A 26,625-nucleotide genomic window follows, 5' to 3' on the forward strand; every position below is an offset into this window, starting at 1 on the left:
GATGCAGTTGTATAAGACTCTGGTGCGGCCGCATCTGGAATATTGTGTGCAGTTTTGGTCGCCATACTATAGGAAGGATGTGGAGGCACTGGAACGGGTGCAGAGGAGGTTTACCAGGATGTTGCCTGGTATGGAAGGAAGATCGTATGAGGAAAGACTGAGACACTTGGGGCTGTTTTCATTAGAGAAAAGAAGGTTTAGGGGTGACTTGATTGAGGTGTACAAGATGATTAGGGGGTTAGATAGGGTTGACAGTGTGAACCTTTTTCCGCGTATGGAGTCGGGTATTACAAGGGGGCATAGCTTTAAATTAAGGGGGGGTAGATATAGGACTGAAGTTAGGGGTAGGTTCTTCACTCAGTGAGTCGTAAGTTCATGGAATGCCCTGCCAGTAGCAGTGGTGGACTCTCCCTCTTTATGGGCATTTAAGCGGGCATTGGATAGGTATATGGAGGATAGTGGGTTAGTATAGGTTAGGTGGGCTTGGATCGGCGAAACATCGAGGGCCAAAGGGCCTGTACTGCGCTGTATTCTTCTATGTTCTATGTTCTATAAAAGGAAGTTAGTAGATGTACTGTATTTGGATGTCCAAAGGCCTTCCGTAAGGTGCCACATGAAAATTACTGCACCAGTTTAGACGTCCCTGTGTTGAAGGTGATGTTGAGCCAATCCATGATTCACACTAACATAACATGAAACAGCATGTAAGGATTAATGGATCATTTTCAGATTGTCAAAATGGAACTACAGAAATGCCGCATGGATCAGAGTCGTGACCTTGATTGTATACACTCAAACTCAATGACCTGAGTGAAGGGACAGATTGCATCGTAGCGAAAAGTGCTGACAATACAAAGGCTGGTCAGAAAGACAAGTTTGAAAAAGATACAAAGAGTGTGCAAAAGGATATAGATAGGTTTAGTGAATAGGCAAGAAAATTAGCACAAAGTATAATGTGGGAAAATGTGAGGTTGTACATTTTGGCAGGAAGAACAGAAAAACATTTAAATGGAGGAAGTCTGCTGACTCATTCGGTACAGGGGCTATACATCAGACAAGGAATGCACTTTGTAAATATCAATAGTATTGAAATTGTATTGAAGCACCTCAGATTTGGCACAGAGAAAAAAGTTTATTTCTATTGCACTCAGTGCTTTTCAATTTAGAAATATTTGCCCTCAGGCTCTTAAGGAATGTAGGTTACAAATATTCAGATTTTTACAACTATATTAAGGCTTCGCAGAGGAGAACTTGCAGGCAGGAAAGTGTCATTAAAGCCACAATCAAATCAGCGATGATCTCACTGAATGACAGAGGAGGCTCAGTTGGCTGAATGGGCTACTCCTTTTCCTATTTCTTGTGATCACACCATACCCGAACCTCAGTAAGGAATAATTTGCAAGAAGCCTGTGTTTATGTAAAGATGGTCTTATTGAAATCTGCCACCTGCTGCTGCTACGCTGCAACCTCAGATGTGGAAAAAGTACATAGGGAAAAGTGATAATGTCACTATACCTGTAATCCAGAGGCCCAGGCTAATGGTCTGGGGCTATGAGTTCAATACAAGACAGTTGATTGAAATTGAATTTAAGAAATAAACCGATAATACAACTACCAGTCTCAGTATGGTAATCAAAACAACTATTAATCATTGTTATAAAAACCTATCTAGTTCACTAATGTCCTTTAGGAAAGGAAATTTGTCATCCTTCTGTGAAGCCAGACCCGCAACAATACTTGAGTCTTAAAACACTCTCATCTCAAGGGCAAATATTAATGCACAACACCGACATCTACATTGTAGGACACCTGCATCCCATGAAAGAATAAAACGAAAAAAAATGTCTGGCTCCAATTTGCATAATGCCATCTCTTCTTGTACAAGATAATTCTCGCAGGCTCTACATTTGTTGACTATAATTTACACTTCATTTTGTCAAGCCTGAAAGCAGCAACGGCAACAAGTTGCCTAGGATGGCACAAAACTGCTGCAATTTTGCATCATCTTTGCATTAGGTTAAGGGTAGAGGAGATGACCGGGGGGGTGCAGTGAGAGAGAGACTCACTGAAATCCTTGTAGAGGGAGGAAGAGAGCTTCTTCAAGGAAGGCAGGGCAGAGGAGATGTATCTTTGCAGGCTTGGATGAGGAGTATAAATACTATTTACGTGCAGAACAGGTGCCCCTTTGTATTGTGGTTACAGAACACTTGTAAAACAACAGATTATAATACTTAATATTTAACTTGCATATGTTTACTCATAAAACAGCAGCCATGCATAAAGTTCCACGCTTCGTCAATATGCAAAGTTATTAATAGTGATATGGAAAGATAAGGTATACAGTATACAAAGGCTCTAACAGTTGTAACAGTACTGTAACTGTTGCTCTAGCAGTAGCAAGTGTCGTAATAGCAATCTACCAAATGGTGAGCTAAGAAGACAGAAAGGTAGCTAACAACAAAGATCATATCTAATAATTCCCTGCTTTATATTTGTATTTTAATCCATTAACAGTGTAAAGGTCTGCACATAATGGACATGGAAAAATCACCTGAGGAGCAGTCAAGCTCAGGGAAAGTCTTCCCCTAAGTCAGTGATTTTTTTTTTTCTTTATTCACTCAGGGGTTAGAGGATCTTTCAGGTAGTGGTGAACCCACCAAGTGGAAGTAACTGCTTCAGTTGAAATCAAAGACCACATTGACAGAATGAAGAAATTGCAAAATCATTGCGTAAAACTTAAGATGAAATAATCTTTATCATATTTCAGTGAACATCTGAAAATAAGTTCTATAAATTCTATTTGCCTCCAAAGTGAGAGTTGAGTGGAGATTAGAAAGATTGACTCAAACACTGCACAACAAGTGTACCAATTAGGCTCTGACCTTAAATAGCAATTATCTAAATGAGGAGAAAGTTTCAAGAACTTTATATAAGTCACATATTTATGAAACCTAGCCCTGCAGTTATTTAAAGACCACTATTTATATTATTTATAGAAGCCATGATTCTTGTAAAAATATGCTTTTCAAATATTTTTCACTATTTCACTGACACTTTCAATGAGGCTAGAGACAAACAGCAATTAAAATATCTAAGATATCAGAACTAACACACAAACTCAGTATTTACCTCAGGTGTGATTCTAAAACTCTGTCCATTCGCTTATAGAAGGGTCGGGAGGTAAAATATCCACTCCAGTAATGGTCATCTCTGTCTGCATAGGTAAAGAAGTCCCCACTCAGAATAGGAAACGGTGATGGTGCATTTCCTGATTCAGTAGTTTTATGGAGAGCATCAAAATAATCTGACAATGTTCCAAACTGAGCCTAGAAACAGAATATCAAACTACTAAACATTCAATTATTGATGGCAATATTAGAAGTAAGCTCTCCTTCCTAAGTTTCACTACAAAGATGAACTATTGCCCATTTCTTGAGTCACAAGTTCTGCTTTATCTTCTCAACTGATTAAATCTCAACATACAAGAAGCAGCTATGACATTGTCCCCTGAAACAATATATTTTGTTTCATTGCATATCAGCTAACCACAGGGTAATTTATTTTTAAAGTAAAAAGATGTTAAATAATCAAATATATTTTAGACTTTAAACTCAACAAAAAGAAATGCACAATAGCTCAGTGGTTAGCAGTGCTGCCTCACAACACCAGGGATTGAGGTTCAATTCCAGCCTCAGCTGACTGTGTGGAATTTGCACATTCTCTCTATGGCAGCGTGGGTTTCCTCCGGATGCTCCAGTTTCCTTCCACAGTCCAAAGATGTGCAGGTTAGGTGTATTGGCCATACGATATTGTCCATAGAGTCCAGGAAAGTGTAAGTTCGGACAATTAGTCACGAGAAATGAAACATTATACAGTAGAGGGGTGATTTTGGGTGGGATGGTCTTCAGAGAGTCGGTGTGAACATGGGCTGAATGACCTGCTTCCACACTGGAGGGATTCTATTCAATAGAAAAACTGAAACATCGCAAATGCTATAATGCACGACCATTAGACATACCCATTTTGGAAAACAATTCCTCTAACTTACAAGAAATTTCAAGTAAGTAATCCATTTGGCATTTGCAGATGTTATACAGTTTTATGTAAACCAAGGCAAAAGTAAGAATCAACAATGAATTATTAAATTAAAATAAAAACTGTGAGAGAAACTCATCTGATAGCATCAATGAAAAGAGAAACAGACGTTTTGACTCCAATGACTCTTCTTCGGATCAGAAAACATGAACTCTGTTTTGCTCTCCACTGATGCTGTCACACCTGCTGAGTTTCTTCAACACTTTCTGTTTTTATTTCAGATCTCCGACAACCACAATATTTTGTCTTAATTTAGAAAATTAAATTTTGGAAGACAACTGTTAGGTGACATGATTTTCACAGTTACTAACTGAATACTTCAGACTTTTGTCTGGAAATAACAAAATGAAAATTGCAGTCTCTGACCTGTAGAGATGTACTTAATTGCTGAAAATGTGTTGCTGGAACAGCGCAGCAGGTCAGGCAGCATCCAGGGAACAGGAGAATCGACGTTTCGGGCATAAGCCCTTCTTCAGGAAGAAGGGCTTATGCCCGAAACGTCGATTCTCCTGTTCCCTGGATGTTGCCTGACCTGCTGCGCTTTTCCAGCAACACATTTTCAGCTCTGATCTCCAGCATCTGCAGACCTCACTTTCTCCCCTGATGTATTTAATTACCCAACTGTTTTATTTGGAAGTACTAGTTTTTGGAGTGCTGCTCCTTCATCAGGTAGCTGTGGAGCAGAGTCATAAGACACAGAATTTATAGCAAAAGATCACAGTGTCATGCGACTGAAACGATATATTGAACAAACCTAGATTGCTGTTCAAGTCTTTCATCTTTTAGAATGGGTTGCAGGTTTTGGTTCATTCATATGTAAATCCCAAAACTTCTTTTAAGTCACATTCTCGAGATAACTTAAGGTTTTATATTAAAAAAGTGACATCTCAGCTCAGACAATGCATTAAAGGTGTGAGGTTAGAGTCTGTTTGTATTCCAACCTTGAGTCAGACTGGTTCTATTTTCAAAGGAGGAATTTATAAAATGTTACATGGATTGACTGCCTGCAGATTGTGTGCTTTTTGAGCAAAATAGAATGTATCGGCAAATACAATCCTGCAAATGCAAGTTCACCCCATAGATTTATGTGTGTGCGTGCGTGCATGCATGCATGATAGAGAGAGAGTATGAGTGTGCTTGCGTGTGTTCATACTTGGTAGGGTGTGCATGTGATGGAGTATAAGCCTGTGAGCGGGTGTGTTCATGGAGTGTGAATTTGGGGAATGTGTGTGCACATATATGAAAGAGAGCGTGTGTATGAGGGTCTGTGTGAGTGTAAGAGTATGTAAGAGTGTGTGTGTGTGCGTGCTTGTGTGTGTGTATAGAGTGTAGTAGGTTCACTTGTAGCGTGACATAACTCAAGGTCCCGGTTGAAGGAATCCTCATGGGTACTGAACTTAGTTATCAGCCTCTGCTCAGCCACTCTGCGTTGTTGCGTATCCCGATGTCTGCCTTGGAGGATGGTCACCCGAAGATCTGAGGCCTAACTCTAACCCTATCTCGCACACTCTCTAACAGGCGTACACTCGATCACATGCGCGCGCACACACCCTCACACTCTCTCTCTTATGCATGCACGCATATAAGTCTATGGGGTGAATTTGCATTTGCAGGATTGTATTTGTAAATGCATTCTATTTTGCTCAAAAAGCACACCATTTGCAATTAGTCAATCAATGTAACATTTAATAAATTCCTTCTTTGGAAACAGAATCAGTCTGACTCAAGATTGGGATACAGACACACTCTAACCTCACATCTTTAGTGCATTGTCTGAGCTGAGATATCACTTCTTTTAAAATAAAACCTTAAATTATCTCAGGAATGTGACATAAAAGAAGTTCTGGTATTTATATATTAATGAACCAAAACCTGTAACCCATTCTAAAAGATGAAAGACTTGAACAGCAATCTAGGTTTGTTCAATATTTTGTTTCAGTTGAATGACACTGTGATCTTTTGCTAAAAATTGTGTATTATGATCCTGCTCTGAAGCTTTTCCAAATAAACGTGTTGGACTATAAACTGGTATTGTGTGATTTTTAACTTTGTCCACCCCAGTCCAACATCAGCACCTCCACATCATATTTAATTGCAACACATTGTTTAGTGTAATAAGCAATAGTCATCAGGTAAAAACTACTTTCTGAGTACTAGGAAAACAGGAACATTTTTGCATCCCAAAAGCATAATGTAATATTCCTATTGTGACAGAGTGTTAGGAGAACGTCATGCATATCATTCTTGAGTTGTATCAAATCCATTAGCAGTAGTAGCATTGAAATGTTAATTGCTTAGAAAAAGGCACCAAGGATCCAAAAGGTACATTTGCTGTCTGTTTCACTTGCAGTTACTCAAAACTTTTAACGCAACATAAAACTCAAGATTTCCACTTCTCCTACTTTACAAGACATAAAGGACTTGAAATGTTAAGTGTCTCTCTTGGCCTTGATACCACCAGATTGTTGAGTTTCTCCAACACTTTCCATTTTTATTCCAATTCTCTACATCATCAGTACTTTTATTTTAGCAATCCCCGGCTGGGTCTAATGATCTGGAATATCCGAGGCGCAGTAGAATCAACATTTCGGGCATAAGTCCTTCATTAAATTCCTCAAATATCGATTCTCCTGCTCCTCAGATGCTGCCTGACCTGCTGTGTTTTTCCAGCAGCACACTCTCAACTCTGGTCTCCAGCATGTGCAGTCCTCACTTTCTCCTCCTCTAATAATCTGGAGACATGAGATCAATCTCAACACAGGAGATGGGATGAGACAATCTGACAGTTAAATAAAGATAAAACTTAAAAAATACTAACCCACCTAGTTTCCCATTATCATTTAGGAAAGGAAATCTATCATTCTTAGATAGTCTGGCTTATATGTAATTCCACACTCTCAGCAATATTGTTGACACTGCTTTAGTAATCTAACCATCCATTTAGTTATGAAGAATGTAGTCAATTAGGTCAATTAGGAATAAGGCAAGAATAACCCACATCCTGCAAGTGATTTATGGAAAATTTGAACTTTTTTAACACAGACATGAACTATAGTATTTTATGCTGGTTATGCATGTAAGTCAACAAATGCAGTGAACACTTCATTTTGCATAAGCTTAATTCAATGGAGAAAATCCAGATTTCTCCTCCAAAATTTATTTTGGAATAATTTTAAAAAGGAAAATGGTTCTGGCAACTTCTCGTGTCTATCCAAGTGCTTCATCCACTGTGCATGCATGAACCTAGGCAGAATTTCAGCAAACTATTTGACGATGACAGGGGCATGGATGATGGTAAGGACTCAAACAAAACTAATTCTCCCCCTGAATAAAAGCAAAATAGTGCAGATGCTGGTGATATGAATTTAAAAAAACAATGTGCCGGAGAATCTCAACAGGTCTGGCAGCAGACATGAAGAGAGAGTTTGCCTCTTATTTCTATTTTTATTTCTAATGCCTTTCTTGTCTGGAGTCACAATTTGCCATGATAGAAGACAATGGTTAGCAAACAACAGTAAGAATGTTTTGCCTTCTCCTTCAAAGAAGGAATGAATTGTAATTATATGGAGATCAATTAATTTAAAATAATTTGAGACCTTTCAATTGAATGATTTCAGCTGATGCTAATACCTGTAACGGACAAGTTAGATCTGATAATCAAGCCTAACTTGATATACCATCTACTTAATTTTTGCAGTTGGTTACCCTGTTGATCAGTTATTCAAATGTGTTCACATTGAAGTCCTTTAAGAGCAGTATACAAGTTTATTGCACAAAAGAAAAAAAACAACGTATGTACATAGTAGACAGTTATAAAGAAATACATACATCAAAACAAAATTTCAGCCCGTTTCCCAACACTATCTGTTACAGAGAACTCAATCCCAGAGATGTATTACTTCTAACTCAGCTTTTTAAATCTTCACTGATTTTCCTCATTTTTAATTTCTTGAACAACACACACAGTTTTGTAGTTCCTTTCCAAGTCTGCTGGCATGAGCCTCTCACAATTCTGATGGCCTAACCTTTCCTCAGATCTAACAACTTAAACATTTTTATCCAAACTAATCTGTCTTGGACACTCCAGGGGCAAGAAACCACTTCAGCTGAGGTGGGTGGTTCCCCTGAAATGAATTGAAAACTGCCAGGATAAAATGTGTTGTCTTCTGAACTATAACTCCAAACCTTCTATCTGAAGTCAAATTAAATGCCTTAACTTGTTTATTCTGGCACAAAATATTGAAACAAACCCATGCACTTTAACATAGTCACATGCTTTCTTTGAATGACGTAATTAGGTTAATGTTTCAAAATGACTTTCTGGCCTATTAAAAATAAACTTTATCTCTCTGTGAAATCCAAAATGTAATATATAGAAATATATTTCATCACTGATTGTAGTATCATAAAAGGTGCTGCAAACTGCCTATTAAATTATTGGGTGTGATGATGGATACTGCCAGAATGAACTGAGAAGTGGAGAAGAAAAATGAAAAACACGTGAACCCCTTCGAGTTTGGGGGAGACAGGGGCAGTATGGGCATGCAAAAAAATAAAATTAAACAGAGATTGGGGAAGGGGACTGCTCGTATTGAATGGGATGGTGAAAGAGAGAGATGTGGAGATACAGAGGAACCTCAGTTATCCAGAATACCAATTATCCAAAAATCGGATTATCCAAAGGAGATCTCGAAGTCCCGATAGAAACATTACATCAAAGACATGTTTCCAACAGTGATCGCGTTTTTTGTTTACAGTGATTAAACAGACATAGTCTCCAAATGACTGGCTGCCTGCCATTCTCTCTTCCCCCGTCCCCCTCCACACTTTCCCTGAAGTTCTACACAGGACCCCTCTTCCCCACATAATCTCTCCAACATTGTCCTGTACAGGGCAAAGGTGAAACCTGTCAAAAAGTAGCAGCAAAAAGTTGTGTATTTGGCTGTGGCTGCGCGTGTCCGCACTATTTGGAGACTTACCCCACAAAGACAGTAGCAGCAGCATCAGCAGCAAAAGTCTTGTTATTGGTGTCCAGTCCAGCTGTCCCGGAGAGGGGGCGAGTGTGTACGGGGATGGGAAGCGGGTGGGGGGAGGTGTTGGATGGGGTTGGGGGTGGTATTGCACGGGTTTGGCGCGGGTGGGGTCAGCATTGCACTGGGTTGGGAGCGGGGGGCTGGTGGGCAGCGTTGCACTGGGTTGGGGGGCAGGAGGCAGGGTTGGACACGGGCGGTGTTGCCTGGGGATGGGGGCGGGGGGGGCGGTATAGCATTGGGTTGGGGGGCGAGGTTGGATAGGGTTTGGTGCGGGTGGGGCGGGTGTTGCATGGGGTTGGGAGCAGGGGGGTGGGGTTGGACACAGTTGGGAGCAGGAGGGGCCGGTATTGGAAGCCAGGGGGGAGGTGTCACCTGAACGGGGAGCAAACTTTAAAAACTCTGAGCCCCAGAGGAATGGCATTTAATCGATGAAGCAAATAATCGATTATCCAAATGAAATAGTGCCCACCATCACTTTTGGATAATTGAGGTTCCCCTGTACATGGTTTTTATGTGAATTATGTAAAGCAGAAAGCATATTTGAGAGCTTAAGGTGTAGGCACCCCTAAGGGGCAGTGATCATAATATGATAGAATTCACTGTACAGATTGAGAGGGAGAAGCTGGAATCAGATGCAACAATATTACAATTGAGTAAAGGTAATGGCAAAGACATGAGGGAGGAGCAGGTGTGATGATGATGCCACTTTAAAAAGGTTATTTTGTTCTGGGTGCTTCTGAAGAGAGGTTTTATAGGCAGAAGTGCTGCAGTGGATATAGGGGACTGCCTAAGTCAACAATCAAAGGGAACCTTGAGGTTTTTTTAAAAAATATAGTTGTAACAATGGAATGGGAGCGGTCAGTTCTCAAAGATCCTGCTTTCTAATTTTTTTTAAAACTGTAGCAGTCAGAAGCTATTTGGGTCACAGAAGAATTGGAGTTTCAGCTGTTACATTCTCTGAAGTATCTCCTGACGTTGTTGCCTCCTGTATTGGAGAATTGCCTTAAGAATCTGTTTGAATTTAGCTTTTTGTGTTTATAGGATATTCCTGATTAGATTAGCTTAGATTACTTACAGTGTGGAAACAGGCCTTCGGCCTAACAAGTCCAGACCGACCCTCTGAAAAGCATCCCACCCAGACCCATTTCCCTCTGACTAATGCACCTAACACTATGGGCAATTTAGCATGGCCAATTCACCTAATCTGCACATCTTTGGACTGTGGGAGGAAACCGGAACACCCAGAAGAAACCCACGCAGACACGGGGAGAATGTGCAAACTCCACATAGACAGTTGCCCGAGGCAGGAACTGAACCCAGGTCTCTGGCGCCTTGAGGCAGCAGTGCTAACCACTGTGTCACCATGCCGCCCACTATATTGGAATAGTTAATGAGTAATAGGTACTCTATCTATTATTGTCTGTTCTGCTATAACATGCTAATTCCATTCATGTGCGACCCTGTATTATAAGAAAATCACTGAACAGCAGCACCATTTAAACTCATAGGGCCGGAATCGCATTATAACCAATGCACACTTGAAAAGTTTGCACTTTAGAAACAGTGTCCTCAATTCATCAATCGCCTAACAGTGAATATTGTAACAGTGAATATCATAACAATGAAATGCATCATAGCAGAATGACCTGTACTGGGTTAAGTTTTCCAATAGTTAAGCTACTCTAAATTCCTCTTTCGTTTGTTTTTTAACTAGTGTTTAAATAAATTGTGTTTTGCTTGATATTGAGTGGTTCAACCTATTGTATCACATCTGAAACATGCATTTCACATCTACCTCTAAAATAAGAAAAAGCTAGGGTCTAGGCTATCTTAAAATATTTTGAGGGGGTCTGGTCTGGTCCACAACACAGGCCAGAGTTGATTGAACTGGGAGTCTAGCAGGGAAAATTGTGGAGTATTAATGCCAGGAGTTTCTACAGGTAATCAGGAAGGCACATCAAAAAATTTCCAACCTCGTCCGCACCGCCCAATTCTCCCCATGATCCACAAGCCTGACCACCCCGGCCAACCCATTGTCTCAGCATGTTCCTGCCCCACCGAACTCATCTCCACCTACTTCGATACTGTCCTATCCCCCCAGTCCACAAACTCCCCACAAACGTTCGAGACACCATCCACGTCTTCCACCTCCTCCAAGACTTCCGTTTCCCCGGCCCCCAACGCCTAATCTTCACCATGGACATCCAATCCCTCTACACCTCCATTCGCCATGACCAGGGCCTCCAAGCACCTCCGTTTCTTCCTCTTCCAACGTTCCCAACAGTACCCTTCCACTGACACTCTTATTCGTTTGGCTGAACTGGTCCTCAACCTTAAAAATTTCTCCTTCAAATCCTCACACTTCCTCCAGACCAAAGGGGTAGTCACGGGCACCATATGGGTCCCAGCTATGCCTGTCTCTTTGTCGTCTACGTAGAACAGTCCATCTTCCGTAGTTACACCGGCATCACTCCCCACCTTTTCCTCTGCTACATTGATGACAGCATCGGCACCACCTCGTGCTCCCGCAAGGAAGTTGAGCAGTTCATGAACTTCACCAACACATTCCACCCCGACCTTAAATTCACCTGGACTATCTCCGACACCTCCTTCCCATTCCTGGACCTCTCCATCTCCATGAATGACGACCGACTTGACACTGACATTTTTTTTAACAAACCCACCGACTCCCACAGCTACCTGGACTACACATCTTCCCACCCCACCTCCTGCAAAAATGCCATCCCATATTCCCAATTCCTCCGCCGCCGCCGTATCTGTTCCCAGGGGGACCAGTTCCACCACAGAACACACCAGATGGCTTCCTTCTTCAGAGATCGCAATTTATTTTCCCACGTGGTTGAAGATACCCTCCAACGCATCTCATCCACATCCTGCTCCTCAGCCCTCAAAACCCACCCCTCCAACTGTAACAAGGACCGAACCCCCCTGGTCCTCACCTTCCACTTACCAACCTTCGCATAAACTGCATCATCCGCCGACATTTCTGTCAGCTCCAAATGGGACCCACCACCAGACATATATTTCCCTCCCCACCCCTTTCCGCAAAGACCGTTCCCTCCGTGACTACCTGGCCAGGTCCATGTCCCCCAACAACCCACCCTCCCGTCCTGGCACCTTCCCCTGCCACCGTAACAATTAAAAAAACCTGCGCCCACACCTCCTCCCTCACCTCATCCAAGGCCCCAAAGGAGCCTTCCACATTCATCAAAGTTTCACCTGCACATCCACCAATGTCATTTATTGTATCGTTGCTTCCGATGTGGTCTCCTCTACATCGGGGAGACTGGATGCGTCCTCGCAGAGTGCTTTAGGGAACATCTCCGGGACACCCACACCAATCAACCTCACATTTCAACTCCCCTTCCCACTCTGCCGAGGACATGCAGTCCTGGGCCTCTTCCACCATCACTCCCTTACCACCCGATGCCTGGAGTAAGAACGCCTTATCTTGTGCCTTGGAACACTTTAACCCCAGGGCATCAATGTGGACTTCACCAGTTTCCTCATTTCCCTTCACCCCACCTTACCCCAGTTCCAAACTTCCAGCTCAGCACCATCCTCATGACCTGTCCTACCTGCCAATCTCCCTTCCCACGTATCCACTCCATCCTCCCCTCTGACCTATCACCGCCATCCCCACCCCTATTCACCTACTGTACTCTTTGTTACCTTCTCCCCAGCAGCCCCCCTCCCCCCCACAATTTATCTCTCCACCCTGGAGGCTCCCTGCCTCCACTCCTGATGAAGGCTTTTGCCCGAAATGTTGATTTCTACCTGCCTGACCTGCTGTGCTTTTCCTGCACCACTCTAATCAAGACTCTGGTTTCCAGCATCTGCAGTCCTCACATTTGCCTACATCAGAAAATTATCCCAAGCAAGAAATATATTAAGGAGAGGATGAGGCAAACATAGCTGACAAGAGAAATGAGGGAGAGAATAAAACATGGTAAAGAATATTGGAAGCCAAAGCTTTGGGAAGCCTTTGAAAATAAGCAGAGAACAACTGAAAACCATACAAAGGGGAGAAGATGAAATATGAGGGTAAGCTGGCTAATAACATAAAAAATTGCAAGAGATTTTTCAGACATATAAAAGGTAGGAGAGAGGAAAGAGTGGACAATGCAATGCTGGGAAATAAAAACAGGCTGGAGAAGTAGTAATGGGGAATGAAGAAACCAAGAGGACAGCACGGTGGCTCAGTGTATGGGTGGGTTTTCATTGGGTGTTCCGGTTTCATCCCACAGTCCAAAAATGTGCAGATTTGATGGATTGTCCATGCTAAATTGTCCACAGTGTTCAGGAATGTGTCGATTGTGTGGAAAATGCATGGCTAGAGGATTAGGATAGGTGGGTGGGATGGTCTTTGAAGGGTCAGTGTGGACTCAATTGGCCAATTACCCTCCTTTCATGCTGTAGGGATTCTTTGATTCTATGAAATGGCAAAGGAAGTGAATAGATATTTTGCATTAGTTTTCATGGAGGAAGACCCCAGCTGCATAGCACAACTTCAAGAGAGTCAGGGGGCAGAGAGGAGTGCAGTAACTGTCACAAAGGAAAAGGCACTGGGAATGTGAAATGCCTGAAGGTGGATAATTCACCCAGACCGAATGGATCAAACCCTAGTGTTCTGAAGGAGATAGCTGAAGGGATTGTGGAGGCATTGGTAGTGATCTCTTAGGAATCACTGGAGTCAGGGAAGCTCCCAAAACATTGGAAAATGACTAATTTAATAACACTGTTAAAGAAGGGAGGGAGGTGGAAAAAGGAGGTTAGAGTCCAGTCAGCCTGACCTTGGTCATGGGTAAGATTTTGTTGTTCATTATTAAAGATGAAATCATGGAGTATTTTGAAGTACCTGGTAAAATAGGGTTGAGTCGGTATGACTTCATCAAGGTGAGGTCATGCATGACAAATTTGTTAGAATACTTTGAGGTAGTAATGACCAAATTAGAATAAGGAAAGCCAGTAGACGTTATCTACATGGATTTCCAGAAGGTCCCTGACAAGGTGCCTCACAGGGTGCTGTTAAAAAAGAGAGCCTATGGTGTTATGGCAAGGTTCTGGCATGAAAAAGGGATTGGCTGAGTGGCAGAAGACAGCGTGAGGATAAAGTGGTCTTTTTCAGGATAGCAGCCAGTGACTAGTGCAGTTGCACAGGGGACTGTCTTGGGACTATACTTATTCACATTAAGCATTAGCAATTGGGTCGAAGGAATCGAGGGCATTGTTGCTAAGTTTACAGATGACATGAAGATAGCTGGAGAAACAGGTGGTGCTGAGGCAGCTGGGAGACTGCAGAGAGTCAGAGAGATGTATTGCATGGAAACAGACCCTTCGGTCCAACCTGTCCATGCCGACCAGATATCCAAACCCAATCTAGTCCCACCTGCCAGCACCCGGCCCATATCCCTCCAAACCCTTCCTATTCATATACCCATCCAAATGCATCTTAAATCTTGCAATTGTACCAGCCTCCACCACATCCTCTGGCAACTCATTCCATACACGTATCACTCTCTGCGTGAAAATGTTGCCCCTTAGGTCTCCTTTATATCTTTCCCCTCTCACCATAAAACTATGCCCTCTAGTCCTGGACTCCCTGATCCCAGGGAAAAGACTTTGACTATTATTCCTATCCATGCCCCTCATAATTTTGTAAACCTATATAAGGTCACCCCTCAGCTCCGACGCTCCAGCGAAAACAGCCCCAGCCTGTTCAGCCTCTCCCTATAGCTCAAATCCTCCATCCCTGGCAACATCTTTGTAAATCTTTTCTGAACCCTTTCAAGTTTCACAACATCTTTCCAATAGGAAGGAGACCAGAACTGCACGCAATATTCCAACAGTGGCCTAACCAATGTCCTGTACAGCCGCAATATGACCTCCCAACTCCTGTACTCAATACTCTGACCAATAAAGGAAAGCATATCAAACGCTGCCTTCACTATCCTATCTACCTGCGACTCCACTTTCAAGGAGCTATGAACCTGCATTCCAAGATCTCTTTGTTCAGCAACACTCCCCAGGACCTTACCATTAAGTGTATAAGTCCTGCTAAGATTTGCTTTCCCAAAATGCAGCACCTTGCATTTATCTGAATTAAACTCCATCTGCCACTTCTCAGCCCATTGGCCCATCTGGTCCAGATCCTGTTGTCATCCGAGGTAACCCTCTTCGCTTTCCACTACACCTCCAATGTTGGTGTCATCTGCAAACTTACTAACTGTACCTCTTATGCTCGCATCCAAATCATTTATGTAAATAATGAAAAGTAGAGGACCCAGCACCAATCCTTGTGGTATTCCACTGGTCACAGGCCTCCAGTCTGAAAAACAACCCTCGACCACCACCCTCTGTCTTCTACCTTTGAGCCAGTTCTCTATCCAAATGGCCAGTTCTCCCTTTATTTCACGAGATCTAACCTTGCTAATCAGTCTCCCATGGGGAACCTTGTCGAACGCCTTACTGAAGTCCATATAGGTCATATCTACTGCTCTGCCCTCATCAATCTTTTTTGTTACTTCTTCAAAAAACTCAATCAAGTTTGTGAGACATGACTTCCCTCGCACAAAGCCATGTTGACTATCCCTAATTAGTCCTTGCCTTTCCAAATACATGTACATCCTGTCCCTCAGGATTCCCTCCAACAATTTGCCCACCACTGAGGTCAGGCTCACCGGTCTACAGTTCTCTGGCTTGTCTTTACCGCCGTTCTTAAACAGTGGCATCACGTTTGCCAACCTCCAGTCTTCCGGCACCTCACCTGTGACTATCGATGATAGTAATATCTCAGCAAGAGGCCCAGCAATCACTTCTCTATCTTTCCACAGAGTTCTTGGGTACACCTGATCAGGTCCTGGGTATTTATACACCTTTAACCGTTTCAAGACATCCAGCACTTCCTCCTCTGTAATATGGACATTTTGCAAGATGTCACCATCTATTTCCCTCCAGTTTATATGTTCCATATCCTTTTCCACAGTAAATACTAAATGAATATTTTGCATCAGTATCTTCCCCCATTTTCTGTGGCTCCACACAAAGGCCACCTTGCTGATCTTTGAGGGGCCCTATTCTCTCCCTAGTTACCCTTTTGTCCTTAATATATTTGTAAAAACCCTTTGGATTCTCCTTAATTCTATTTGCCAATGCTATCTCATGTCCCCTTTTTGCCCTCCTGATTTCCCTCTTAAGTATACTCCTACTTCCTTTATACTCTTCTAAGGATTCACTTAATCTATCCTGTCTATGCCTGACATATGCTTCCTTCTTTTTCTTAACCAAACCTTCAATTTCTTTAGTCAGCCAGCATTCCCTTTCACCCTAACAGAAATATACTTTCTCTGGGTACTTGTTATCTCATTTTGTTATCTTGTTATCCCATCTCAAATAGGCTTCCCATTTTCCAGCCGTCCCTTTACCTGCAAACATCTGCCTTCAATCAGCTTTCGAAAGTTCTTGCCTAATACTGTCAAAATTGGCCTTTCTCCAATTTAGAACTTCAACTTTTAGATCTGGTCTATCCTTTTTTATCACGATTTTAAAACAAATAGAATTACGGTTGCTGGCCCCAAAGTGCTCCCCCACTGACACCTCAGTCACCTGCTCTGCCTTATTTCCCAAGAGTAGGTCACATTTTGCACCATCTCTAGTAGGTACATTGACATACTGAATCAGAAAATTGTCTTGTACACACTTAAGAAATTCCTCTCCATCCAAACCTTTAACACTATGGCAGTCCCAGTCGATGTCCCAGTCCCAGTCCCAGTCGAAAGTTAAAATCCCTGACCATAACTACCCTATTATTCTTACAGATAACGGAGATCTCCTTACAAGTTTGTTTCTCAATTTCCCTCTGACTATTAGGGGGCCTATAATACAATCCCAATAAGGTGATTATCCTTTCTTATTTCTCAGTTCCACTCAAATAACTTCCCTGGATGTATTTCCGGGAATATCCTCCATCAGCACAGCTATAATGCTATCTCTTATCAAAAATGCCACTCCCCCTCCTCTCTTGCCTCCCTTTCTATCCTTCCTGTAGCATTTGTATCCTGGAACATTAAGCTGCCAGTCCTGCCCATCCCTGACCCATGTTTCTGTAATTGCTATGATACCCCAGTCCCATGTCCCTAACCATGCCCTGAGTTCATCTGCCTTCCTTGTTAGGCCCCTTGCATTGAAATAAATAAAGTTTAATTTATTAGTCCTACCTTGTCCCTGCCTGCCCTGACTGTTTGATTCACTTCTGTTCTCAATTGTACCAGTCTCAGATTGATCTCTTTCCTCACTATCTCCCTAGGTCCCACCCCCCCCCCACCATACTGGTTTAAATTCTCCCAAGCAGTTCTGGCAAATTTCCCTGCCAGTATATTAGTCCCCTTCCAATTTAGGTGCAATCCGTCCTTCTTGTACAGGTCACTTCTACCCCAAAATAAATTCCAATGATCCAATAATATGAATCCTTCTCTCATACACCAGCTCCTCAGCCATGCATTCATCTGCTCTATCCTCCTATTCCTGCCCTCACTAGCTCGTAGCACTGGGAGTAATCCAGATATTACTACCCTTGAGGACCTTTTTAAATTTCTGCCTCTCTGTAATCTCTCTTCAGAATCTCAACCTTTTCCCTTCCTATATCATTGGTTACAATGTGGACAATGACCTCTTGCTGGCCCCTCTCTCCCCCGTGAGAACATTTTGTACCCTCGGAGACATCCTTGATCCTGGCACCAGGGAAACAACACACCATTCTGCTTTTTCTCTGCTGGCCACAGAAACGTCTGTCTGTACCTCGGACTACAGAATCCCCTAACACAATTGATCTCTTGGAAGCCAACGTACCCCTCGTTGCATTAGAGCCAGTCTCAATACCAGAAACTTGGCTGTTCGTGCTACGTTCCCCTGGGAATCCATCACTCCCTACATTTTCCAAAACACATACCTGTTTGAAATGCTTATATCCACAAAAGACTCCTGCCCAAGGTGCCGACCTCTCTTACCCTTCCTGGAGTTAACCCATCTATGTGACTGTATCTGAGACTTTCCCTCCTTCCTATAATTCCTCATTGCTTCTAACTGTCTCTCCAACCAATCCACTCGATCTGATAAACAGCATTTATGGCAGATATAATCTGCAGTAACCCTTAAACTCTCTTTAAACTCCTACGTCTGACAAGAAGTACATATCACTGCAAAGGCCATTTGTGCCCCTTCACAATCTACAGACCCAGAAAATAATACCGTCTTATTCTTCTACATAACACTGCGCCAGGTTAAATTTATAGCTATGGCTTATATTTTAAGTTTAATCAATAGACTTATCTCCAAAAACATATAATCAAGAAAGAACCCACTATACTCACTAATACAGCCTTTCTCTTGGACAGACATAAAACAACAATTAACTTCTCTGATTCTGTGTTGTGAACTTCGCCCAAACCAGTTCCTCCAAGTTTAGTTGTGAAGTTCACTGTTTGTTAATTTTCCCAGATGCACTCCGATGTCCAGCGACACATGAATTCAAAAACAGCAAAGGCAGTAACTGTGCAGGTTCTCTCTCTCTCTCCTGCACTGTCCTCACCATGTGCTTCCTTTGTCTGCTCTTCTCCCTTTTAAAACTGCTGTTGTTTTGACTTTTTTTTCCTAAGTTCCAAAACAATGCAACAGTATTTGCTGCTCCTGGAATTTGAGGAAATCACCTCCAGCACCTAAAATACCTTAAAAAAGGGAGCAGCTCTTACAGCCAGACATTTTTCCTGTCCTCCATCTTGGATTAGGCTAGGAAAGTGGGCAAACAGTGGCAGATGGCATGCAATGTGGGAAAGTGCAAGATTATGCACTTTTGTCGGAAGAATACAGGCATAGACTGTTTTCAAAACAGGGAAACGCTTCGGAAATCTGAAGAACAAAAGGGCTTGGGAGTCCTATGTCAGGACTCTCTTAAGATTAACATGCAGGCTAAGTTTGCAATTAGAAAGGCAAATGCAATGTTTGCATTCATTTCAAGAGGACGAGAAAATATAATCAGAAATATACTGCTAAGGCTCTTGTCAGACCACATACGGAATATGGTGAGCAGTTTTGGGTTCTGTACCTAAGGAAGGGTTCTGCTGGCACTGGAGGGGCCCAGAAGAGGTTCACAAGAATGACCCCAGGGATCAAGGTATCTCAGTGTTTAGCACTGCTGCCTCCAGCACCAAGGACCTAGGCTCAATTCCAGTCTCAGGTGACGATCTGTGTGGAGTTTGCACACATAGTGTCTGCTTTGACAAAACTGACTGTCATGAAAAGCACCATATAAATGCAAATTTTTCTTTTGCTTTCCTTTTTCCCCAGATTACATAATTGTTAGGTAGACGGAATGTTGAGGAGTTATGGCTCAAATTTCCTGATAGCCAAAAAATTGCTTCGAAAATATAGATGGGAGTTGCACACACAGAGACCCCACAAAATTCCGAACATGGCATATTCGGAAGGAATAAAAAACTCCAGGACAAAATACATTTCTTAAAATTAGTAGCATCACACTGGGTTTGTTGACCTTGGAGTAGAACTGCTGAGGGGGTGAGAGGGATCTGATTTGAGGTGTACAAAAATATGCGAATCTCTTCACTCTGGCAGATATGTCTAAGGCCTGATGGCATAAGTTTAAGGAGTAAATGGTTCAGATGGGATATGGACAAGGTTTTCTTCACGCAGAAGGTGGGAGATATATGGTATGTGCTGCCTGAGTGGTGGTGCAGGCAGATCTTTTAGCAACATTTAAGAAGCATCTGGATCAGTACTTAAAGTTCCTGGGCACAGTAGGTTATGGAGTGACCAAGAGCAGATAAACAAGATTAGTGTAGACTGGAGTTTGTTGGTAGACGTAGACATGGCAGGCCGAAGGGCCTGTTTCTATACTGTATGACTCCATAAATTTATCTTTTTGGCTTCTGTCTTTCTCTACTTTGTTTAGCACTTTACCTATTCAGGTTATTCTGTACTTTGAGGAGTACTTTTGACCTATAAAGTAAACATTAAATTTTTACACATTGACTTTGTTCAGGTTTTGATGCCAAATAGATAGTAGATGTGCCAATGTGTAGTTTATTACTTTGGAAATATGTTCATTAATCAGTAGTTTTTCCACTGTTGGTGAATGCTAACCAAATACTTTTTATATCTGTACTTTGCTGAATGTTATACTTCCAGGAGAAATGAAGTTGATTTCTTTTGGTAGTGTTCATCCTTTCAGTTTGCAAACATCAATATCATTTGTTCCAACCACCATGGCATTTACATTTTTCCAAATAAATGTTAGTTAAATTTAACATATTTTGGCATGCAAAACAAATTTAAGTATATCAAGAGGCCTAGGCATATTTCAGAAACAATTTTCTGGCTATCAAGAAATCTGGGCCATAACTCCTCAACATTCTCTCTTTCGTTGAATAAGCTGACTAGTGGTGAACCTAGCAGTCTACACTAATCTTGTTTATCTGGACTTGGTCATTTGATAACCTACTATGCCCAGGGATTTTAAGTACTGATCCAGATGCTACTTGAATGTTGCTAAAGAGTCTGCCTGCACCACCCAGTCAGGCAGTTCATGCCATATATCTGCCACCCTCTTGGGTGAAGAAAACCTTGTTCACATCTCCTCTGAACCATTTACTCCTTATCTTAAACATATGCCATCTGGTCTTAGACACGTCTGCCAGAGGGAGGAAATTCTCAATTTTGTACACCTCAAATCAGATTAGCCCCCACCCCCTTAGCAGTTCTGCTCCAAGGAAAACAAACCCACTGTAATGCTACTATGGCTTTAAGAGGTGTATTTTGTCCTGGATTTTTTTATTCCTTCTGAATATGCTATGTTAGGAATTCTGCAGGGTCCCCATGTGAAACTGCCATCTATATTTCAGAAACAATTTTCTGGCTATCAGGAAATCTGACCCATAATTAAAAAAACATCTTATTGTAGGGAATTACAGCTTATCCAGGAGCATATGTCAGAGATCAATCTGATGACAGAGGCAGTAGAGGAATGAGTCAAAAGCAATTTTCAATCGAAGAAGCTATCCATCAAAGTTCCTGCACATGTCAAGCAAGTCAGTCCCTTTAAGTCATGTACAGGGCCATCTAAGAATGTGAAAAGATTGCAAGAGGATTAATCAAAGAGCTCAGACTAATGGCACTGCCAGGAAGCAGCAGCCACAATATGATTGAATATCATGTCCTGCTTGAAAGGGAAAAGATTGGTTCTAAGACAACATTTTAACATAAATAAAGGCAATGGTGTAGACGCAATGTGAACTAGCTGAAGTGAATTGGCATACTTGGTAAAGGGCACATCAATAGGGACACATGGCAGACATTTATGGAGATTTCAGAATATTCAAAATGAATATATTCCTACTATGAAGAAAAAACTTGGAAAAGGACAGGGTAATATCCACGGTTAACTGAAGAAGTTATAGAAAGGATCAAATTTTGGGGAAAAAGCATATGACTGTGCAAAGATAGATGGCAGGTTAGATGTTTGGTCAGCATATAAAGAATGACAAAGCATGACAAATGGTTTTCAGGAGGAAGTAATTAACTTACGAGAGGAAGCTAGCTGGAAATGTTAAAATTGAAAACAAGTCAACAAGACTTTAGAACAGAAAGTCGTAAATAATGGGAATGTTGGGTCTTGAGAGAGTGAGAATGCAAGTAGTTAACAGTAGAAAATAAATAAACAAATATTTTGCTTCTGCCTTTCTAAACGATTCCTGTAATAGCTGTAAATCAGGAGGCAAAAGAGAAAAAATTAACTTATTCACGTGGGAAGCAGTACTATGCAAACTGATGGAACTGTGGGCTGACAAATCTTTGGGACCAGGTGAACTTTATCCTCAGGATTTAGAGGAGACTAACAAGATAACAGACATATTGGTGTCTATTTTCTTTTGATTCAGGGCAAGGTTCCGTTGGAAAATAGCAAACACATTCCCAGTATTTAAGAAGGGAGGGAAGCAGAAAATAGGCAATTATAGGCCAGTTAATTTGATGCCTATTTAGAGATGGTATTGAATCAAACACTAAAGAGGTTCTAATAGCACACTTAGAAAATGCAAGGTAATCTGGGGAAATTGGCATGATTTTCTCAAAGGGAATTCATATTTAACCAAATTATGGGATTTATTTGAAGTAGTAATATGCATTGTAGATAAAAGATAACTTATAGACATACTGCACTTACACTTCCAAAAGGCATTGGATTAAAGGCTGCAAAAAGATTATTGTGGAAAATAAAAGCTCAAGCTATAGTGGTAATATACTGGCATTAATAAGAAGATTGACTGGCTGGGCAGAAAGCAGTGTGCCCAGTCTTTGTCTGGTTGGCATGATGTGATGAGTATAATCCCATTGTGGTGGGGCCTCAACTACTCACCATTGATAATAACAGAGAAACTAATGCATTGTAGCTAATTATACAGATGACACCAAAATTGGTAGGAAACTATGTGATGAGTAAGGCATAAGGTGGTTGCTAATGGATATTTAGAGAATGGGTGAGTGTGCTAAAATGTGAAGTTGTTTACTTTGGCAGGAAAACTGAAAAAAAAACATTAAATGGAGAATGACTGCATAGTGTGACATAGAATTATAAAGAAGTACAGCATGGAAGTAGATCATTCAGACCAATTCATCAGGCTGACCAGATATCCTAAACTAATCTAGTCCCATTTACCAGCACTTGGCCCCTCTCCCTCTAAACCCTTCCTATTCATATACCCATCCAGATGACTTTTAAATCTTGTAATTGTACTAGCCTCAATCTATTCCTCTGTTAGCTCATTTTATACATGCACCACCCTCTGTGAAAAAGTTGCCCCTCAATTCCCTTTTAAATCTTTCCCGTCTCACCCTAAACCTATGCCCTCTCCTTCTGGACTCCTCCATCCCAGGGAAAAGACCTTGTTTATTTATCCCATCCATGCCCCTCATGGTTTTATAAATATCTATAAGGTCACTCCCTCAGTCTTCAATACTCCAGGGAAAACAGCCCCAGCCTATTCAGTCTCTCCCTATAGCTCAAATGCTCCAACCCTGGCAACATCTTTGTAAATCTTTTCTCAATCCTTTCAAGTTTTACAACATCCTTCCAATAGGAGGGAGAACAGAATTGCACACAGTATTTCGTAAGTGGCCTGACCAATTACCTGCACAGCTGCAACTTGACCTCTCAAATGCTTTCTTCATTACCTGATACTCCACTTTCAAGGAACTATGAACCTGTACTCCAAGGCTGTTTTGTTCAGCAACATTTCTCAGGACCTTAGCACTTTTCTAAATTGCAGCACATCATACTTATCTGAATTAAATTCCATCTACCACTCCACAACCCACTGGCCCATCTGATCAAGGTCCCGTTGTACACTGAAGTAACCTTCTTCACCATCCACTGCACTTTCAATTTTGGTGTAATCTGCAAACTTACAATCTATACATCCTAGTTCACATCCAAATCATTTATATAAATTACAAAAAGCAGTGGACCCAGCACTGATCCCTGTGGCACACAACTGGTCACAGGCTTCCAGTCTAAAACCTCCGGATACGTCGTATCATCCTTCGTCATTTCCGCCACCTCCAAACAGACCCCACCACCAAGGATATATTTCCCTCCCCTCCCCTATCTGCATTCCGGAAAGACCACTCCCTCCGGGACTCCCTCGTCAGGTACACACCCCCCACCAACCCAACCTCCACTCCCGGCACCTTCCCCTGCAACCGCAAGAAATGCAAAACTTGCGCCCACACCTCCCCCCTCACTTCTCTCCAAGGCCCCAAGGGATCCTTCCATATCCACCACAAGTTCACCTGCACTCCACACACATCGTTTACTGCATCCGCTGCACCCGATGTGGCCTCCTCTACATTGGGGAGACAGGCCGCCTACTTGCGGAACATTTCAGAGAACACCTCTGGGACACCCACACCAACCAACCCAACCGCCCCATGGCGGAACACCTTAACTCCCCCTCCCACTCTGCCAAGGACATGCAGGTCCTTGGCCTCCTCCATCGCTAGACCATGGCAACACGACGCCTGGAGGAAGAGCGCCTCATCTTCCGCCTAGGAACCCTCCAACCACAAGGGATGAATGTAGATTTCTCCAGCTTCCTCATTTCCCCTCCCCACACCTTATCTCAGTCCCAACCCTCGGACTCAGCACCGCCTTCTTGACCTGCAATCTTCTTCCCAACCTCTCTGCCCCCACCCCCTCTCTGGCCTATCACCCTCACCTTAACCTCCTTCCACCTATCACATTCCCAACGTCCCTCCCCCAAGTCCCTCCACCCTACATTTTGTCTTAGCCTGCTTGGCTCACCTTCCTCATTCCTGAAGAAGGGCTTATGCCCGAAACGTCGATTCTCCTTGGATGCTGCCTGACCTGCTGCGCTTTTCCAGCAACACATTTTTCAGTTCTGCCTCCTTTCCTTGGATAAAGGCCAGTCAGCTGTGATCTGGTTAGTATCTTATATAGTTTTAGCAAAATCTCCCTACTTTTATACTCCATTCCCTTTGAAATAAAGGCCAATATCACATTTGCCATTCCTATTACCAGTTGAACTTGGAAGTTAGCTTTTTGTAATTCACAGATGAGGACTTCCAAAATTCTTTATTCCATCGCTAAATGCAGTCTTTCTCCATTTGTGTCATCCAAAATTCACTTTTCTTATCCAAGTCATTTCCATATATTGTAAATAATAGTGGTTCCAGCACTGATCCAGAGATGGTCTAGGTGGTCATTTCCTATTCGCCACATTTGCATTTTTTAATGTAAAAATCATCGCCCTATGCAAAGACATTCTTAAATTGAGAATTTAAAAATGCTTTACAATCTATATATATTACAGAACAGAATGATGATAAAATACCTGTACTTTGCAACACTAAAATATATACAAGTGCTTAACATGTACTATACTCTAGGTTTTAACATACCTTCACATGCAGCTCTGGATGGGTGTTCATATAATCAAAAAGCCTCTGATAATTTTGAAACTGTTGATCCCATTCTGACCACTGGTCATAACGAAAATCATCTCCCAGGGGAATCAAGACCACTTTGGTGCGGTAAAGTTTGGACTTTTTTCTATATTGGTCTAAGATGAGTTTGGCTCTTCAAAAACAAAAACAAAAAGATTTTAAATATTTAATGTACTGAATAAGCAGTGATCATTAAACAGGTTTATAATGTGTACTTTTAGCAAAGCATAAATGAAAACATAAAAGTAACTTCTATTTAAATAGTGTTTTATCATCTGCATATTTTCTCATATTTAATATTTATTTTGGAGTTCAAAACGCATAATGGAATCCGAACCTGCAGCTTTCTCACTCCAAACTGGGACTGTAACCAAGTGGGTTAGGTTTTGGCTTGTGTTTTATTTTGTAGGTAAATTAATATATTTTAGCTATTTTTCTAATTTCCAAGTTATGTTATTCTCTCTCAGTTAAATTTTGTGGTGGTCCTAAATGTGAAAAGATAAAACAAATTAGGGTTAAGTATGAAGAAAGTAAATTATATTCTTTTGCACTCTTTTGTTCACCTTTATTTTCCTCCTCCCTCTGAGCATTAGTCAGTTAAAGAGCACACAAAAAAAAATCTGCAACCACTAGGGACACAATAATGAGATTGTCCAAAACAGCTCATACTCATTTACAATCTTAATTATTTCTAAAATTGAACCACTTTTTATATCCTGCCCAACAACAGAGTTACATACTGGGCAAATTAAACCAACTGAAGAAAACTGGCATATTTTGAAATGTTAACAAATCTGGCCAGGGGAAAAAAAATGCATGATTGGTAGTTTCTAATATAATCCCAGGCAGAACAATGACATTTGCAGCAGCCTTAACATCAATGTCTGAACCACAGCTAAAAATCTCACTGACAATTTTAGAAAATCAATTACTATAATCTGTAATCAAGATCGGCCCTGCTACTTTGTAGCTACTTAAGTAAACAAAGGTCCCAGATTTCCAGAAATTTGAAAAAGTCCTCTGCCATCAAGCAAAGGCAACTTTCCTTCAATGGCTCAGCTGATTAGAGCATGAAGCAGTTGGGACACAGTTTCCCTGTTCTATCTATTAAATTAATCTTGGGCAATTTATCAGTAAAGTAATAAAATTGGAACTCAGAACTCAAAGATGAATTATATAAGATTAACTGCATTTTACATAATATTTTAATATCAACATCTTAATTATGAGTTACATTTCCAATTTTTAAAACATACTGGAAAATGAATAAAAGCAGTGCAAATCTCCTTTCATGTTTTAAATTGCCCAGATATTATTTAAACATACAGGTGACAAACGTGAAAATAAGTTGAGTGCCTTCCTTCCCGTCCAAAATAATCAGAAAGGAGGATACACTACAGAAGGTGTTGGCCCATATTATTAATGTCCACAATATAGTTATATAATC

General features: G+C 41.6%; 1 protein-coding gene across 1 annotated transcript in view; it reads right to left on the reverse strand.

Moving 5' to 3' along the window:
* The window catches only part of man2a1 (mannosidase, alpha, class 2A, member 1), a 246,509-nt gene that overhangs the window by 151,889 nt on the left and 67,995 nt on the right, over positions 1-26,625 (reverse strand). The window contains exons 8-9 of the mRNA XM_043710422.2: positions 25,134-25,311; positions 3,130-3,326 (exon numbers count right to left, since the gene is read on the reverse strand). Coding sequence (XP_043566357.2) covers positions 3,130-3,326; positions 25,134-25,311 — 375 coding nt within the window. The remainder of the gene's footprint in view (positions 1-3,129; positions 3,327-25,133; positions 25,312-26,625) is intronic.

This window comes from Chiloscyllium plagiosum, unplaced genomic scaffold (genome assembly GCF_037043375.1).
Source record: "Chiloscyllium plagiosum isolate Xiang-an unplaced genomic scaffold, Cpla_swu_hap1 HiC_scaffold_2, whole genome shotgun sequence".
Lineage (NCBI taxonomy): Eukaryota > Metazoa > Chordata > Chondrichthyes > Orectolobiformes > Hemiscylliidae > Chiloscyllium > Chiloscyllium plagiosum.